General features: G+C 36.1%; 1 protein-coding gene across 12 annotated transcripts in view; it reads right to left on the bottom strand.

Moving 5' to 3' along the window:
• ATP11B (ATPase phospholipid transporting 11B (putative)) overlaps positions 1-17,312 on the bottom strand; it is a 101,582-nt gene extending 84,270 nt beyond the window's left edge. For 6 of the 12 annotated variants that reach the window (XM_081076343.1, XM_081076348.1, XM_081076347.1 and 3 more), the window contains exon 1: positions 16,997-17,307. Coding sequence is in view for 3 of the 12 variants with exons in the window: in XM_081076344.1 (XP_080932470.1) it covers positions 16,997-17,023 (27 nt within the window). In the remaining 9 variants the exon portion in view is untranslated. Of the gene's footprint in view, positions 1-16,996 lie in introns of all 12 variants that reach the window. The other 6 variants (XR_013995096.1, XR_013995097.1, XM_081076344.1 and 3 more) reach the window with 2 other exon arrangements.
• Positions 17,313-17,346: the final 34 nt, after the last annotated feature.

The following is a 17,346-nucleotide window of genomic DNA, read 5'->3' on the forward strand; positions in this document are numbered from 1 at the left end:
CTGAGACTGAGAAACACTGATACGGAATTTTATTTTTTGCTAATAAATTCCACCAAGACTGGAATTTATTACTATGTTCATCTAAAGTTAAGAAACAAAAAAACAAAACAAAGACCCTCCCCAAAATACAAATAATATATATATATATATATACTATTGCAACATTTCATTCATGACTAGTACATACATATATATATATCCAAGGAAGCAAATGCTTGCTCATAGTTCTCCACTCATTTGTACTGGATGTACCAGTTATCACATACCCCAGATTTGGAACTCCTGAGGTTTCTACTAATATTTTAAGAGGATATATTGAAATGTTCAAAAAATAAAATCAATTTTAAATTCTGTATCACCATAGTCCAAAACATCATAATTTAAAATAAGAAGACAATTCCAAAAGGAGAATAAGTTTGTCCTTTTTCCCAAATAACATCCTATGCTATAACATCCACTTACGCATTTTGCATTTGTTTCAGTTGATTAATTCACATTTCATCCAATCATGTTATAATCAATGGCATGCACATACGTGGGGGTATGTTTTTTTCCACACACAAAATAGTTAAATTTTATATTTGTGACTGTAGTATAAGTATAGCTAAATGTCCCTCATGGAAATTAAACCTATAACTTCAGTTCATTAGCATCATCTTCTCTGCAACAAATTACACTAGCCACAAACTAAATAAAAATAAAAGAATACAATTGTCCAGAAATAAAGAAGCTGACTCATAGCAGGGTCCATAAATGAGCTCAGGGTCCATGAATCTCTGAAATCGTATGCAGATTTGCACATGTGCATTTTCTGATGAGAGTGAGGATAGTTTTCATCACATTTTCATGATGTAAAGAAGCTTAAAACTATTTACCTAAAGTCTTGCTTTTGTAGTCAGTTCCCCATCTCAATATTCCGTATTTTTAAAATGACACCAGAGAATCTATGTTTCAATAACACCTCTACTTTCTTTAACAGGAGTTCAAAACAAACATCTATTACCAACTTAATTGTATAACTACACTGTTAGGGTAAAGTTCAAGTGTAGTTTCAAACTGTCTCTAGCAAGCACTATCAGCAATTCTATGGCACTGAGAAAGAAATACAATCTGAACTCCCTAATCACTAGGCTACATGCCAGGGTTCAGAAAACTTTGGCACGTATTACATTTTCTGTGGTCATCCCAGACTACCCATTCACACCCTCAACCCTTTGATGCTTGCCTGCTCCTTTCTCCTCTGGCTTCATACTGTCCCAAGCAAAGGAATAGAGACAGATTAATGGTATTCTAGCCACAGTGGTTTTATTTTCATGCCTGATGCTAAAAAGTAGAGAGTATAGGCATTGGAAGCTCATAATTTTAAGTTATTTAAAAACAAAAATTCTCATACTCTATAATATGGAATTCCAAACCTCTTTTCTGTTTGGATTTGTGAGCATATGTTAAAGCTACAGGTATTTTTTAAAAAAAGTAATGATTTAGGGTGGAAAAAAATCTCATGGTGGCAATTAGGTGAAGAACTGATGACACAGGATTCTTTGAAAGAGACTCCTTTTGTAACAGCAAATTGTTGAGACTTAGAGAAACCAAACCAACAACCAGATTTATAATTTTCAGAAGCTAGAAGCAGTACTGGAAATGAATCATGTGTTACATTATCTGGCATAAAGCAGTACTTGGAAATGAATCACGTGTTACATTATCTTACCAAACATACCAGCCTTTGCATTATCTTAAAATCCAAAGATTTTATGAAAAATATAAGCATTATAAAGAGCTCAGAGACTAAAACCATACTCTTATAATTACTGTCACATTTCTTTAACATAACAAGAAAACATCATCTTTAGAGTTCACCGTGATCAAAGTAAATTTATGCCTTTTATTTTAGTTGGCTGTATGTTCCAACATCCACATGCACGTGAAAATGGCCTAGAAAAAATGCTTCTGAGGAAGAATGATTTAATGTATTTTACCACATCTACAAACTAGTTGTGAATTACTGTTTCCTGGACACAGACTTTGAATAAAATACACCTACATGAAGGTATTGTAAGAACAAGAGAATTTTACACTGTTACAAAGCAAGGTGACAGAGAATAACTTAAAATGCCCATGATGTACACAAACACAATAATCTTACTTTTTGTTTCATGTTAACTAATTTTCATTTTAGGACTTAAGGTAGTTTGCCAAATCTATCAGATTTCTGGACTTCCAAGAACTTTGGCTTAGTGCAGGAATGAGTTGAGATTCGCTCTCTAGCTATAGCATATAAAATTTAGAGTGATCTTTCATTTCAAAATTCTTAAATCATCTGCCAATGCTTTACTACAGAAAGCTCATCTCTGACAAGTTATATTACTTCCCAAACTTGATTCCTTACTCCAACATGTACCTCCAGCAAAAGCCTACCCATCCTTTAAATTTCAGCTTAAGAATTTCCTTCTCAATGGCGCTTTACCTGATACTCCTGCTCCTCCAGAAACAAAGAAAGGCATTTGTTATTTACTATACCCACCCAACCTTTTATATACTCCCATTATAGATTTTATGACACTGAATTGCAATTGATTGTCTGTATATCCATATCATCCTGCAATTTTTTTTGCAAGTCTTTTAAAACTTATTGGAGTGACAATGGTTAATAAAATTATATAGGTTTCAAGTGTACAATTCTATAATACGTTATTTATACATTGCATCGTGTATTCACCACCCAGAGTCAGTTCTCCTTCCATCACCATTTATTTGACCCCCTTTTCCCTCTTCTACCAGCTTCTCAACCCTCTGGTAACCACTAAACTGTTGTCTGTGTCTATCAGTTTCTGTTTCTTTGTCTTGTTCATTTGTTGCTTTCAGTGTTATATCCCACATACAAGTGAAATCATATGGTTCTCGACTTTTCCTGTCTGACTTATTTTGTTTGACATATTCTCAAGATCCATTCATGTTGTCACAAATGGCAGTATTTCATCTTTTGTTATTGCTGAGTAATATTCCATTATATATGTGTACCACATCTTCTTTATCCAATCATCAAAGGACACTTGTTTCCACGTTTTGTTAATGCTGCTGCAATGAACATATGGGTACATGAATCTTTACAAATAAATGTTTTCAAATTTTCTGAGTACATACCCAGAAGAGGGATTGCTGGGTCATGATAACTCTAGTCTTAATTTGTTTACGAACCTCCATACTGTTTCCCACAGTGGCTGTATCAATCTACATCCTGACCAGCAGTGAATGAGAGTTCCTTTTTCTTCACAACCTCTCCAACACTTTTTATTACTTGTCTTGTTGATAACAGTCGTTCTAACAGGTGTGAGGTGGTATCTTATTGTGGGAACTGCAAATAAAAACCTGGATCATCTTTTCATGTATCTGTTGGCTGTTTGTATATCTTCTTGGGAAAAGTATCTGTTCAGGTCTTCTGGCCATTTTTTATTTGGATTTTTCTGTTGTTGTTGTAAGTAGTATGGGTTCTTTATATATGTTGGATATTAGCCTCTTATTGGAGGTGTTGTTTGCAAACATCTTCTCCCATTCGTTTGGTTGTCTCTTTGTTTGTTCATGGTTTCTTTTGCTGAGCAGAAGACTTTTAGTTGGCTACAGTCCCGTTCATTTACTTTTGCTTTTAGTTCCCTTGCCTTTGAGGTCAAATTCATAAAATCCTCTCTAGAACAAGGTCCGTAAGTGTAGAACTTGTTTTCTTCTATGTATTTTATTGTTTCAGGTCTTATATTTAAGTCTTTGATCCATTTTTAGTTAATTTTTGTATATGGTAACAAACAGCAGTCTAGTTTCATTCTTTTGTATGTGGCTTTCCAATTTTCCCAGCACCAAATATTGAAGAGGCTTTCTTTTCTCCACTGTATGTTTTTGGCTCCTTTTTCGAAAATTATTTGCTCATGTGTATGTAAGTTTATTTCTGAGTTTTAATTCTGTTCCATTAGTCTGAGTTTCTGTTTTTCTGCCAATACCATATTGGTATTGATATTGCTGTTTTGTAGTATAACTTGAAGTCAGGGAGTGTATTACCTCTGGCTGTCTTTGTTCTCAGGATTCCTTTGGCAATTGGGGGTCTTTTGTGATTCCATACAAATATGATGAATTTTTGTTCTATTTCTCTAAAAAATGCCATTGGGATTTTGATGGAGATTACAGTAAATCAGTATACTGCTTTGAGTAATATGACCATTTTAATTATGTTGATTCTTCCAATTGATGAGCACAGATTATCTTTCCACTTTGTGTCTTCCTCAATTTCTTTTAAAAATGTCTCATAGCTTTCAGTGTATACATCTTTCACATCCTTTGTTAAGTTTATTTCTAGATATTTTATTCTTTTTATTGCAACTGCAAAAAAAATTGTTTTCATTTCTTTTCCTGAAATTTCACTGTTAGTATACAGGAACACAATGGACTCTTTCTTCTTCTTTTAAAGATTTTTATTAAAAATATAGCTAACAAGCAATATTATATTACTTTCAGATGTATACCAGTTATCCAACGTGTATATATTTCAGGAACAGATTACCATAAGTCTACCAACCATCTGACACCGTACCACACTATCGCAATATTGACTATATTTCCTATGCTGTATATTACACCCCATGTCTTATCTGTTTTATACCTGGAAACTTGGATCTTTTTAAGTTTTTCAATTACAGTTGACATTCAATATTATTTTATATTAATTTCAGGGGTAGAGCATGGTGATTAGACATTTATACAATTTAAGAAATGATCCCCCTGACTAGTCTAGTACCACCTGGCACTATACATAGTTATTATCATATTATTGACTATTTTCCTTGTGCTTTACTTTACATCCCCATAACTATTTTGTAACTATAAATTTGTACTTCTTAATCCCTTCACCCTGCCCCTCAAGATCCCTCCCACCTATCACCCCAATAAATCTAGTGCCCATCTGACACCATACATAATTATTATACTATTATTGATTATATTCCTTATACTGTACCCTACATCCCCATGACTACTTTGTAACAATCAATTTGAACTTCTTAGTTCCTTCCCATTTTCACCTAACCTCCTAACTCGCCTCCCACTTGACAACCATCAAAATGTTCTCTGTATCTATGAGTTTGTTTCTGTTTTATTTTGTTCTTTATATTCTACATATAAGTAAAATCTGACATTGCATCTGTCTTTCTCTAACATATGCCACTCAGCACAATACCCTCCAGGTCCATCCATGCTGCTATAGATGGCATGTGGAATATTGTGTGCCTGCAAAGTTTGTTGAGTAATCTGCTGACAGTCTTATGGGAGCTCCCTTACAAGTAATTAGTTGCTTTCCTCTTGCTGCTTTTAGGATTATCTGTCTCTAGCACTCTAATTGTAATGTGTTTTGGTGTGGGCCTGTTTGGGTTCATCTTGTTTGGGTTCATCTTGACTCTATGATCCCTGAGCTTGTAGGTCTAGTTCCTTCACCAGGTTAGGAAAGTTTTCAGGCATTATTTCTTCAAATAGGTTCTCACTCCCTTGCTTTCTCTCTTCTTTCTGGTACCCCTATGATGTGAATGTTGTTACATTTGATGTTGTCTCAGAGGTCCCTTAAACTACCTCAGTTTTTCGGATTCTTTTCTTTTTGCTGTTCCGATTGGGTGTTTTCTGCTACCTTGTCCTCCAAATAGCTGATTTGATCCCCTGCTTCATTTAGCCTGCTGGTGATACCTTTCTAGTGCATTCTTCATTTCAGTTATTGCATTCTTCACGTCTAACAGGTTCTTTTTCATGGTTTCCATGTCCTTTTACATGCTTGCTATCTCTGTTGAAGTTCTAAGTTCCTTGAGTATCCTCATAACCACTGTTGTGAACTCTGCATCTGGTAGGTTGCTTGCCTCCATTTCATTTAGTTCTTTTTCTGGAATTTTCTTTTGGTCTTTCATTTGGGATGTTTTTCTTTGTTTCCTCATTTTGGCTGCCTCTCTGTGTTTGTTTTCTATGTATTAAATAGATCTGCTATGGTACTGTAGCTTTACTATACATTTATTGTTTCTAATACCGTGTTTCCCGAAAATAAGATCTAGGCAGACAATCAGCTTTAATGCATCTTTTGGAGCAAAAATTAATATAAGAACCGGTATTACATTACATTATATTATTTTATATTAAAGACCCGGTCTTATAGTAAATAAGTAGTTTTTTTGATATAAGAGTCTTAAAGGGAGCATATGCTAGTTATTTAATGAACATTTACTGAATGAGTTAAATTCTTTAGTTTTTCAGGTTTTGAGTTTGGTTTTAAAATATCTTAATAAATTTTCTACCAAATTGAATTTAAATTCAACAATATTTAAATTGAAAAGGAAAAACCTTAAAAGTGATTCTGTAAAGAGAAATCTACCATTACTGGTAAAAGAGAGGTAATGGTAAACTTTTTATTCTGGTATTCCTAGCTGTGCTTTATTCATCAAAGCCATTTATTATAGCTTTACCGTTGGTGGGGGTTCATTTCTGGATGTCAAAGAAATCAACATATTGGGCTTATTAATTTTATATGCTAGGAACCTGAGAAATATGCTTTAGAAGAAAGTAAAACATGTCTATACAAGGTGTTTTTTTTTTTTAAAAAAGCAGCAAATCCTAAACTATTGCTATGAAAATTTGAAAATTAAACTTTAAGCAGAGAAGTGATTATTTAGCAACACTAGGTCAAATTCACATAATCCTGAAAATGTATTTTAAAAAAACACAAAAGAATATTTTAGCATATTTTCAGCTCTTTCAGCAAGCAGTTAATTTATCCTGCATAATGACTACTAAAATTGTACTGCTGATCTGAAATTCCTGCCTTCTGGTGTCTTCCTGCATAAAATGAAAAGAATTTACTTTAGTAACCAATCAAAAAGTATTTACCAAGTACTACGTGCTTTGTAGAGTGCTAAGGACCACTGATGATAAAAAGAAATATATGACTTAGTCCCTACCAACTTGGAGTTGATGAAACCTTAGTGATTTAGGCCTCATTTAACTTAGAAATAATCTAGTTTCCTATTTAGTCTCTAGTTTCCTATTTCCTATTTAAGATCAAACTGGGATTATCTTCTGGTTTCAATGTGGGATACCTAGTAAGCAACTAGTTATGTTTGTATAGAGGTTAGGAAAGAGGGTTAGACTTGAGATTGGAACACAACAAACATAATGATGATGGTTAAAGTTAAATACATGTATGAGACTGCCAATTAAGAGTGTACAGAGGAGGACAAGAATAAGGATAAGAGATGGAATTCTCTGGGCTATCATTTAAGATACACGTAGGAGAAAAGGAACACACAAGGGAGAAAGATCACCAGAGAGGAAGAAAAACAAGAAGAGCGCTGTAGCAGAAACCCAAGAAAAAGTTGCAGAAAAGAATTATTTCAACTGAAAAAAAAAGACTACTGCACTTAATAATTAGGAAATCATTGGTGGCTGTGCCAGTACTGTTTGAATATAGTTAAAAGGACTACAATAGATTGATGAATAGGGATGAAGACGAGAGTGAGGAATTGGGGACAGTGACTAACTATTGAAAAGCTGGATCAAATGAAATATTTTTAGTGTAAGCAAATCATAAGCATATTTTTAGGTTTAAAATGAAGGATGGAGAAAAATTATGGGAAAGAAAAAGTTATTGGAGGATAAAAGAAGAGGAAGAAAACGATCAAAAGCCAAGGTGTAAACATTAACTTGGGAAATGGATAAGATCTCGCCTTATTTGAAATGGAGAGAATTTTTTTATTTGAAACATGAAAAACGAAGAGAGCTGAAATCATATACTATCACATTTTCTATATTGGTAATTCTAAGAAACACCTTTGTGATGAGTTGATACACTCTCATCAACTGAGTAATTAAATTCTGTTACTCAGTGTGTTTTTACAGACTTCCTATCATCCCATGGCTTTCTGCATACACTTGTGTCTCTAGTGAATGCTCAGACTACTGTCACAAATCAGATCATCAATTCTTTCCTTTAAGATTCAATTAACTCTAAACTTCATATTCCCTTTTCTATTACTAATAGATATTCATTGTACAAGTATAATAAATATAAAATATAATTAGGAAACTAGAGACTCTAATTATTAATGGTCAGGTGAAAGGAGGCTGAAAAAAGCTGTGTACCTTTAAATATGTATTAAACCTTCTAAGAGATAACAGAATAATATGTTTTGGGGTTTTTGTTTTTGTTTTTTTAAAGAACATAATATTGAGACAAATCAGGCAGACATACATCAAGAACAGATGGAAATGAAAGAAGTCCGATAAATTCTGGATATGAAAAGTCATTTAAATCAAAAATTCAGAAGACAGGATAAACTCTAGATTGGACACGGGTGAGAGAATTAATGCACTGGAGGAAAGAACGAAGAAATTTACTCTGAAAGTGGCACAGGATGAAATTAGACAAGAAATATAAAAAAGAAAGTAAGAACCATACAGGACACATTAACGTCAAGCAAGAGTTCTAGAATGAGAAAGTTAAAGGCTGAGAAGCAATATTTAAAGGGAAAAAAAGGCTGAAAAATTTTCTGAATGTAGAAATAAGAACCTTCAGATTGAAAGCACATACAAGTACAGAGCTGGAAAAACAAAATTTTGAAAAATATGATGATACAGCACAGTAAAGTTACAAAATATTGACAGAGGCAATCTTAAAAACAATTGAAAGAGATTACCAACAAAGTAATGACAATCAGATTAAAAGCATATTTTACATCAGCAATGATAAATGCCAGAAAGCACTGGAATAAGTAGTATCTTCAATATGTTGAGCAAAAGTAATTGTTAATCTAGAATTCTGTATCTACCTAAATTACTATTCAATAATAATTATGAAATCAAGACATTTTAAGACATAAAAACTAAGAGAGTTTACGTACATAGGAATTCTTGCCTTAAAATAAATAAAGGACGTATTTCAACAAGAATAAAAGTAAATCCAGAGGGAAGAGATGGTATAGAAGAAAAAATGGTGAGTAAAAGAAATCACTAAAATCCTTGTAGTAAATCAAAATGAGTAACTGTTAAAAAGCTAGAAAATGTTTCGAGTTTAAAAAGACATATGCGTAGAACACCACCACACATTGTGGGAGAAAATATTTGTAAATCACATACCTGACAAGGCTCTTGTATCTAGAAGATGTAAAAAAACTCTTACAATTCACTTAGAAGAATCTTTTTAATGGGCAAAGAGCTCTGAATAGGCATTTCTCCAAAAAGATATACAAACTGCTAAAAGAGACATGAAAAGATGTTTGAAATCATTAGTCATTAGGGAAATGTAAATCAAAACCACAAATTCTCAACCACTATAATGGCTGTAATAAAAAAGAGAAAAGCAAGTGTTGACAAGAATATGAGGACTCCTTACACATTGCTAGTGGGAATATAAAATGGTGCAGCCACTTTGGAAAACAATTTGGCAATTCCTCTCAAAGTTAAAAATAGAGTTAACATATGACCCAATAATTATACTCCTTAGGTATATAACCAAGAGAAGTGAAAAATAAACATCCACACAAAAACTTGCACATGAATAGTCAAAACAGCATTGTTTCTAATTAGCCAAAAAGTGGAAACAAACTAAATATCCACTAATTGATGAATGGATAAACAAAATGTGTGTACCCATAATGGAATATTATTTGGCAATAAAAAAGTACTGATAAATGTTACAACATGTATGAACCTTAAAAACATTATGCTAGGTGAAAGAAGCCAATCATAAAACACCACATATTGTATGATGCCATTTATATGAAATTTCCAGAGTAGGCAAATCTATAGACAAAAGTAGATTAGTTTTTGATTAGGTTTGCGGGAATAGAGTGCGAGTTAATGGGTTGAAAGTCTCTTTTAGAGAGGGTATAAAAATGTTCTAAAATTAGAACGTGGCAACGGCTGCACAACTCTGAATACACTAAAAAAAATTGAAATGTATACTTTAAATGAGTAAATGGTATGGTTTGTTAGTTGTATTTCAATAAAGCTAATAAAAGAGAAAAAAGAACTAAACTATTATGTAATAGTGATGTAGAAGGTGAGAGAGGGAATACTGGCATTAAAATCTTCTAAATCCGTATATTATTTATAAGCAGATAGAGATACTCAATACATAGGCATAGCTGGAAAATAAGGGATGAAAATACAATCCATAGCTTCTACATCACCAAAAGGAAAATAGAAGAAACTTAACTTCAATGCAAAGCCAATGAAAATTCTAGAAAGATTTTTCCACCAAATTAGACTACTTATAAATAGTATATGGAAGAGTAAAGATGAAATTCTGAAGAAAAAAAAAGGAAAAGGGATTGGGGGTTCTGCCCGGCCAGTTATCAAGACTTATCATAAAAGGGCCGGCTGGTGGCTCAGGAGGTTAGAGCTCCGTGCTCCTAACTCCAAAGGCTGCCAGTTCGATTCCCACATGGGCCAGTGGGCTCTCAACCACAAGGTTGTCAGTTCAATTCCTTGAGTCCCGCAAGGGATGGTGGGCAGTGCCCCCTGCAACTAGCAACGATAACTGGACCTGGAGCTGAGCTGCGCCCTCCACAACTAAGACTGAAAGGACAACAACTTGAAGCTGAACGGCACCCTCCACAACTAAGATTGAAAGGACAACTTGACTTGGAAAAAGTCCTGGAAGTACACACTGTTCCCCAATAAAGTCCTGCTCCCCTTCCCCAATAAAATCTTTAAAAAAAAAAAGACTTATCATAAAAATACTATATTTAAGACAAAGCATTATTGGAGCACCAATAGATCGACAGGTGAATGAGACAGAACAGAAGACCTAGAAAGAGAACAAGATACGCAAAAGAGAACGCTGGTTTATGACACAGAAAGCAAACAACACAGATGAGTGGGGAAAAGATGACTCATTCAATAAACAGCATTGGGTCAAGTGACTGTACACATGGAAGAAAATAAATTATCTACTTCATTCCATATATAAAAATCATTCCAGATATATTAAGGACCTAAATGTTGAAAAACTAAGTTTTAAGACAATTTGAAGAAAACATTAGAAATATAGCTTTATGATGTTGACAGCGGAAATGCCTAAATAAGTATTAAATAGCAGAAATCATGTGCCTAATAAATCTATCTACCAATAAATTTAAAATTTCTGTACCAAAAAAGACACCATCAACAAAGTTAAATACAAGGGACAGACTGAAAGAAGATATTTACAACATATGATACAAAGAATTATCATCCAGATTACAGAAAGAATAAAGTCAAACTATCCAATAGAAAAATGGGTAATCTATTCATATGAATGAAATATAAGACACTTGAATCTCACTAGCAATCAGGAAAATGCAAATCAAAGCAAAATGAGATATAATTCACACCCATCAGATTGCTAATTTTTTTCAAGTCTGACAGTACAAGGTGTTGACCAAGATGTAGGTAAAGGGGAACTCTCATGTTTTGGAAAATAATTTGGCAATATCTAGTACGTCATCATATTATACCCCATGACCCAGCAATTCTACTTCTAAGTATTCCAATAAAATAAAATACACATAAGAATGGTCACTGCAGAATTTTTTTGTAATAGGAAAAAAATGACAACAATGCAAATATCCATTAGGGAAAAAGAGACGCCTAGAAGGCTGTCTAGGACAGGGGTTCATTTTGGTCATTCCAGAGCCTAGCAACATGCTATCACAGAGTAGATGTTCAGAAAATGTCTGAGAGAATTAATATGTAAACATGAGAGAAATGGTGTTACCTAAAGTGGATGTAGAGTTGAGAAACTGTCTTTGTTACACGGAGAACTAAAAACAGACCAAAATCACTACCTACATGAGATAAAGGAGACAAATAAGAAAATTATAGAGTATATTAAATAGTGTAAGTGCTAAGAGAAATATAAAGCAGGGAAGGGGGATAGGGAAGTACTGGGGAAGGTTACAATTTTATATTGGATGTTCAGAAAAGGCCTCACTTATAAGGTAACAACTGAATAAAGACTTGAAGGGAGTGAAAAAAACAGATAACGGGAGGAAGAACATTCCAGGCAGAGGTAACTGCCAGGGTAAAGATCCTGAGAGTGAAGTACTGTATGCCTGACACTTCTGATGAATTGCAAGGCTGCCAGTGTGGATAAAGCAGAGTGAGTGAAGAATGACGGGTAATGAAAAGTAGTTGGAGGGCAGGGTGGGAGGGGGGAATGATACAGATCAAGTTGAGACTTTGGTTTTTACTCTGAGCAGGAAAGCAAATCCTTAGGAGGTTTTAAACACAGGAATTACATGATCTAACTTGTGTTTCAATAAGATCACTCTGGCTGCTATGTTGAAAACAGAACGCAGGGATAGAAGGGATACTGAATGACAATAATGGCAATCCTTAGGTTCTTTGGAGGATCTGGTCCCCTAACTTCAGTGCTGCTGGGATACTTGGGATTCCTGTAATGCTCCCTAACCAAATGAAAAACTGGGTATCTAGGAATATATGTCTGAATATATGTATAGAAGCAAATCTTCAAAGATCTAGGTTCTTAAACATTAATTCCTACTATTTGGCAGTTAAGAAAAGATGATATAGGAACATTTGTGACAACATGGATGGATCTTGAGAGTATAATGTTAAGCGAAATAAGTCAGACAGAAAAAGCAGAGAACCATATGATTTCACTGATATGTGGTATATAAACCAAAAACAACAAAAGAACAAGACAAACAAATGAGAAACAAGAACTCATAGACACAGACAATAGTATAGTGGTTACCAGAGGGTAAGCAGGGGTGGCGGGGGGGGGGGGTAGATGAGGGTAAGGGGGATCAAATATATGGTGATGGAAGGAGAACTGACTGGGTGGTGAACACACAATGGGATTTATAGATGATGTAATACAGAATTGTACACCCGAAATCGATGTAATTTTACTAACAATTGTCACCCCAATAAATTTAAAAAACACACACATTAATTCCTGAGGTTAAAACTTATTAGCCACACAAAAATAATACTACCATAGGCCTGTGCATCCTTTTCCTATTCTTTATTCATTCCTTGAGAGAAAGGCAAAGAGTGCAGGTACTTCCAAACTGATACTGAAATAAATCTGACACTTATTCATTTATTCAACCAACATTTGGTATGTGAGTACTTACAGTGGGCCAGCTGCTCTCTTGAGCAAAAGGGATATAAAGAAGAACAAGATACGGCCCCGACCTTAGATATTTACAGTGTAGTCTAGTGAGTGAGATATCTAGACTTAGATAATGTATTATATAGAAACACAGCAGCACTAGTAGAAATATAACATGAGCCACAAATGCAAGCCACATATATAATTTAACATTTTCTAACCACATTTTTTAAAAGTAAAATTACTTGTAATATTTTACTTTACCCAATATATCCAAAATATTATCTCAACATGTAAGCAATATAAAAAATTGAGATATTTTACATTCTTTTTTTAATACTTTTTGAAATCCTGTCTGAACTGGTCATGTTTCAATCTATCACACAGCTCAGTTATGCAGAACAGACCGATTTTTCTTTTAAAGAAAATTGAAAACAATTTGACATTTACAGGTATAAGACAAACTAAAATAGTAGAGGGAGGCTTGGACATGTTCACAGGTTGAAGGAAAAGAGAATAAATGTACTAGTACAGATAATTGATGGGGACTGTGGAGAATGGGATTAAGAGGACAAATGGTTAAGAAGGGATTAAGAGGAGAATGGGATTAAGAGGACAAAAGCTTAAAAGGATAATCACAGCCTCCTTTGTGACAGGTGGAAAGGGAAGAATTAAGTACAGTTAAAAGCAAGTTTGGTGAGTGTGATTGATGAGAGAACAGGAAGTTAAGAGAGTTTTAAGAGTATCCCATTTATCTCAGTGAATCAGAAGACAATCTTACCAGCCCTTCCATCTTTGCTAATAGAAGTCTGAAGGGACTACATTTATGGAACAATTTAAGAAATGGCATCTTAGTATGACAACATTAAGTTGTACTTTTGTAAAATCACACTTTTCTAGCTTTGTTCTGGACTGGTCACCTATTCAGCAAACATGTATCCAATGTCTACTCTATGTCAAGTACTGTGTGGGACTGAGCATACAGAGATGAAAAAGGCCTTCAATGACCTACATTTGTATCCTCAGCATTTAGAATATTATAATGGCTGCACAAAGTAAGTGCTTTAAAAACATAGCATTACATTGCCCTGTAAATATTACAAATCAACTAACATGTATTTACAAAGACTTTCATTTAGAAGTTGTAAAGTAGTGCCGTCCAGCAGTTTTCTGTGATAATAAAAATGTTCTACTCTGATTTGTCCAACACAGTAGCTAATAGTCGCATTAATTTTTAATCTAATAAATTAGAATTTTAATAGCCAATGTGATCAATGACTACCATACAAATGTAAATATTAGAATACAGTATCTAATGGCATTTCCAGTATTATAATCAAGGTGCTGTCATCTTTAGTCGGTTAATACACATAATATGCTGTTAGAAATGGGTACACTATGGATAATACTAATTGTACCATAAAGACACCATAAGACACCATCGCATTGTGGATCCATAGCATTGTGGATCAAAAAAGAATAAAAGACAAAGAAAAATGAAAGGATATTCCAATCTTTTCACTTTACTTCCGCAAGGGAAAACATCAACCTTCTGACAATCTCCTGATTTTTCTCATCATGTCAAATAGTGAAAATGCTTTGTGGAGATAAAGGAGTCAAATATTTCTTTAATTAGAGAGAAATTACTAGAGCACAGAAGTTGTTTCTGTAATAAAATGACAATAAATTTTCTTTGGCAAGAGAATAGAAATTGTTGAAAATCAGGATTCATATAATGAAGAGTGTGTTTATGACTCTAAAAACCTGTTCTTGTGACTTGCTTATTAATTTCCCCAAATTTGTCTCACGTATCTGAATTTTAAAAATGAACCTATTGCTAAAACACATGGTGACTCAATCCATTGAGCAAATGGAAGTATAATCTAAACTAGACTTTGAGTTAAGTAATTCCTGGAATAGTAACTAGAACTACTGTTTATAACTGGGAGAGTAAAACATACTTTTATTACTCTGTGTATCCACTATCCTCAATGTATAATTTAAGTGACTGTACAAAGTTAATCAGAGACACAAAGTCCTACACTGGCACAGGTCTGATTACATACTTAGAAGATCTGATAACTTAAAAATAAAGCCAGTGAGGTGGGCAGCTAAATGTCAGAGATAGTATTTTTTATGCATAGCAACTTGTTCAGCTTGTTAACCACCTGGTGAGGCAGTTGTCTTGTAAATTAACCACACAACTTCCTTTCCTTCCCTTCCTTTCAGTTGTATTCATATGAAGCCATTTTTAAAAAAACATTACCAATTGTCTATATTAAGGATGAGTGATTACCCAACCAGGATTTTATTCAGGTTAACAAAAATACCTAACAATGAGAGGTGGTGTCTCATTAAATCTACTAGGAAAAGCTTTAAGAGAACCACTTTAGAATGATATTCCTATCATACAAAAAAACATCATTAGGTAAATAAGCCTTTTCTATATATGAAGATTGCCAAATCAAAAGCGTAAGATCAGACCTGTAATCATTAACTTCCAGAGTCAAGTTACTGTTCTATGGCTTACTGAAACAAAGTCGAAGTATTACAATATGGTATTATACTGATATCATTAGCTCTGTTTCCTAATAAGTTATATATCTGGGATATCTGAATTTACAATTCGCTAAAAACAGAGAACCAACATTTGAGAAAGAGGCAGGCAGTCTAGTTTCATTTATAAGATTTTTTTTTTTTGAGATTGATGTCCACTGCAAAATGAATTAACAGAAGGTTGGGACTGAAAAAGCATACCTCTTAGTCTTAACGTTAAAATGCTGTTCTAGAGCAGGGGAGAAGAGTTACCCATGCTTTAGTCTCACAAAAATCATTTTGGTGTCATTGCCTTTTTAATTAGCAAATGAATCCAATGAATTGTAGAAGCACTAATTAGTGCGATTTAGAAATTCAGCAGCAACCAGTAACAAATCTCAAAATAGAGACAAGGATGGGCTTCTTCAGCCAGGAGCAATTTTTGTCCTAATATGCCACTGCTGCCTTCCTGTTGTAGTTGCCAGGAGGCAGGAAAGATTTTTCTCTCTGAATTTATTCCGAGAAAGGTGGCGCTTTGGATATGCCTTAAATCACCCTCTTCTAAGATTTCTTTTTCCTCCAGGTATTCCCTTGGTTCCAAACCTGTCTCGCTCAAAGTGCCTTCAGCAGAACGGAAAAAAGTAAGGCCTCCATTCCAAAAGTTTCACTTGGGGGCAGGGTGCGGGCAAGGTAGGAAGGAAAACGTCGTCCTAAGTAACTGTCGTACAAATCTTTTCCGAAACTAGACGGGGGTGTTGGGAGTATTTTCTTTCCCTCACCCAGGCCATGGGTAACGTTTCTTTTGTTGAGAGGGGTTAGACGAGATAAGGTCCCCTCTCCTCCTGGATAATCAACGCAACACCGAATCGTGACACTAATTGAAATCAGTGACGAAAGGGGGCTGAAGACACGTCCTGCCCCCTCCTCTTCACTCCGACGTGTCCCAAATTGCCAGAGACGGGAAACGCAAGCCTCTTCCCTGTCCCCAAGGCCCACTCTCGTGTCGTTCCCTCGCCGTTCCCTCGGGGGACGCCAGCCCCGCTCCGGACCCCCGCTTCTGGCCGCAGCCGCCTAAGATCGGCGAGGAGGAGCGAGGAACCGAGACGCGCGGGCAGGAAGCAGCCACCTCCCGCCGCCCGAGCGGCCCGGGCTGGGCGGCGAGTCGCGCAGCGGGGCCGCGCGGGGCTTCCCGGCTCCGGCCCCCGCGCCCGCCCCGCCGCGGCCTAGCCAGGCGCCCGCGCCCCAGCCTCGCGGCTCCGCGCCGCCGGCCCTCCCCGGCCCCCAAGCCTGGGAGGCCGCGCGGGCGGGACAGGAGATGGAGGCACCTACCAGCTGCTGCCGGACCCAGCGCCACATGCCCCCACTGTCGCCGTCCCGGTCCCGCGGGACGCGGGGGCCGAGGGGCTGCAGGTGGAGGCCGATCAGCCAGAGGGGTGAGCGGAAGAGCCCCTCTGGCTGAAGTTCTGCTGGCCGCCGCCGCCACCTCACTCCCCGCGCCGGGTTCCCATCTCGCCGCTCCTGCCCCGAGGTCCTACAGGCGCAGCCACGGCGCCGCCCCCGCCCGATGCTGCCGAGCCTGCCGAGGCGCCGCGGCCACCTTCATTATTGACCGTTGTCACCCGAAGCACCGCCACAACCCCACCCCCGCCAGGCCCGGCCCCACCCGGACCCGCCCCCCG

This window comes from Rhinolophus hipposideros (genome assembly GCF_964194185.1).
Source record: "Rhinolophus hipposideros genome assembly, chromosome: 2".
Taxonomy (NCBI): domain Eukaryota; kingdom Metazoa; phylum Chordata; class Mammalia; order Chiroptera; family Rhinolophidae; genus Rhinolophus; species Rhinolophus hipposideros.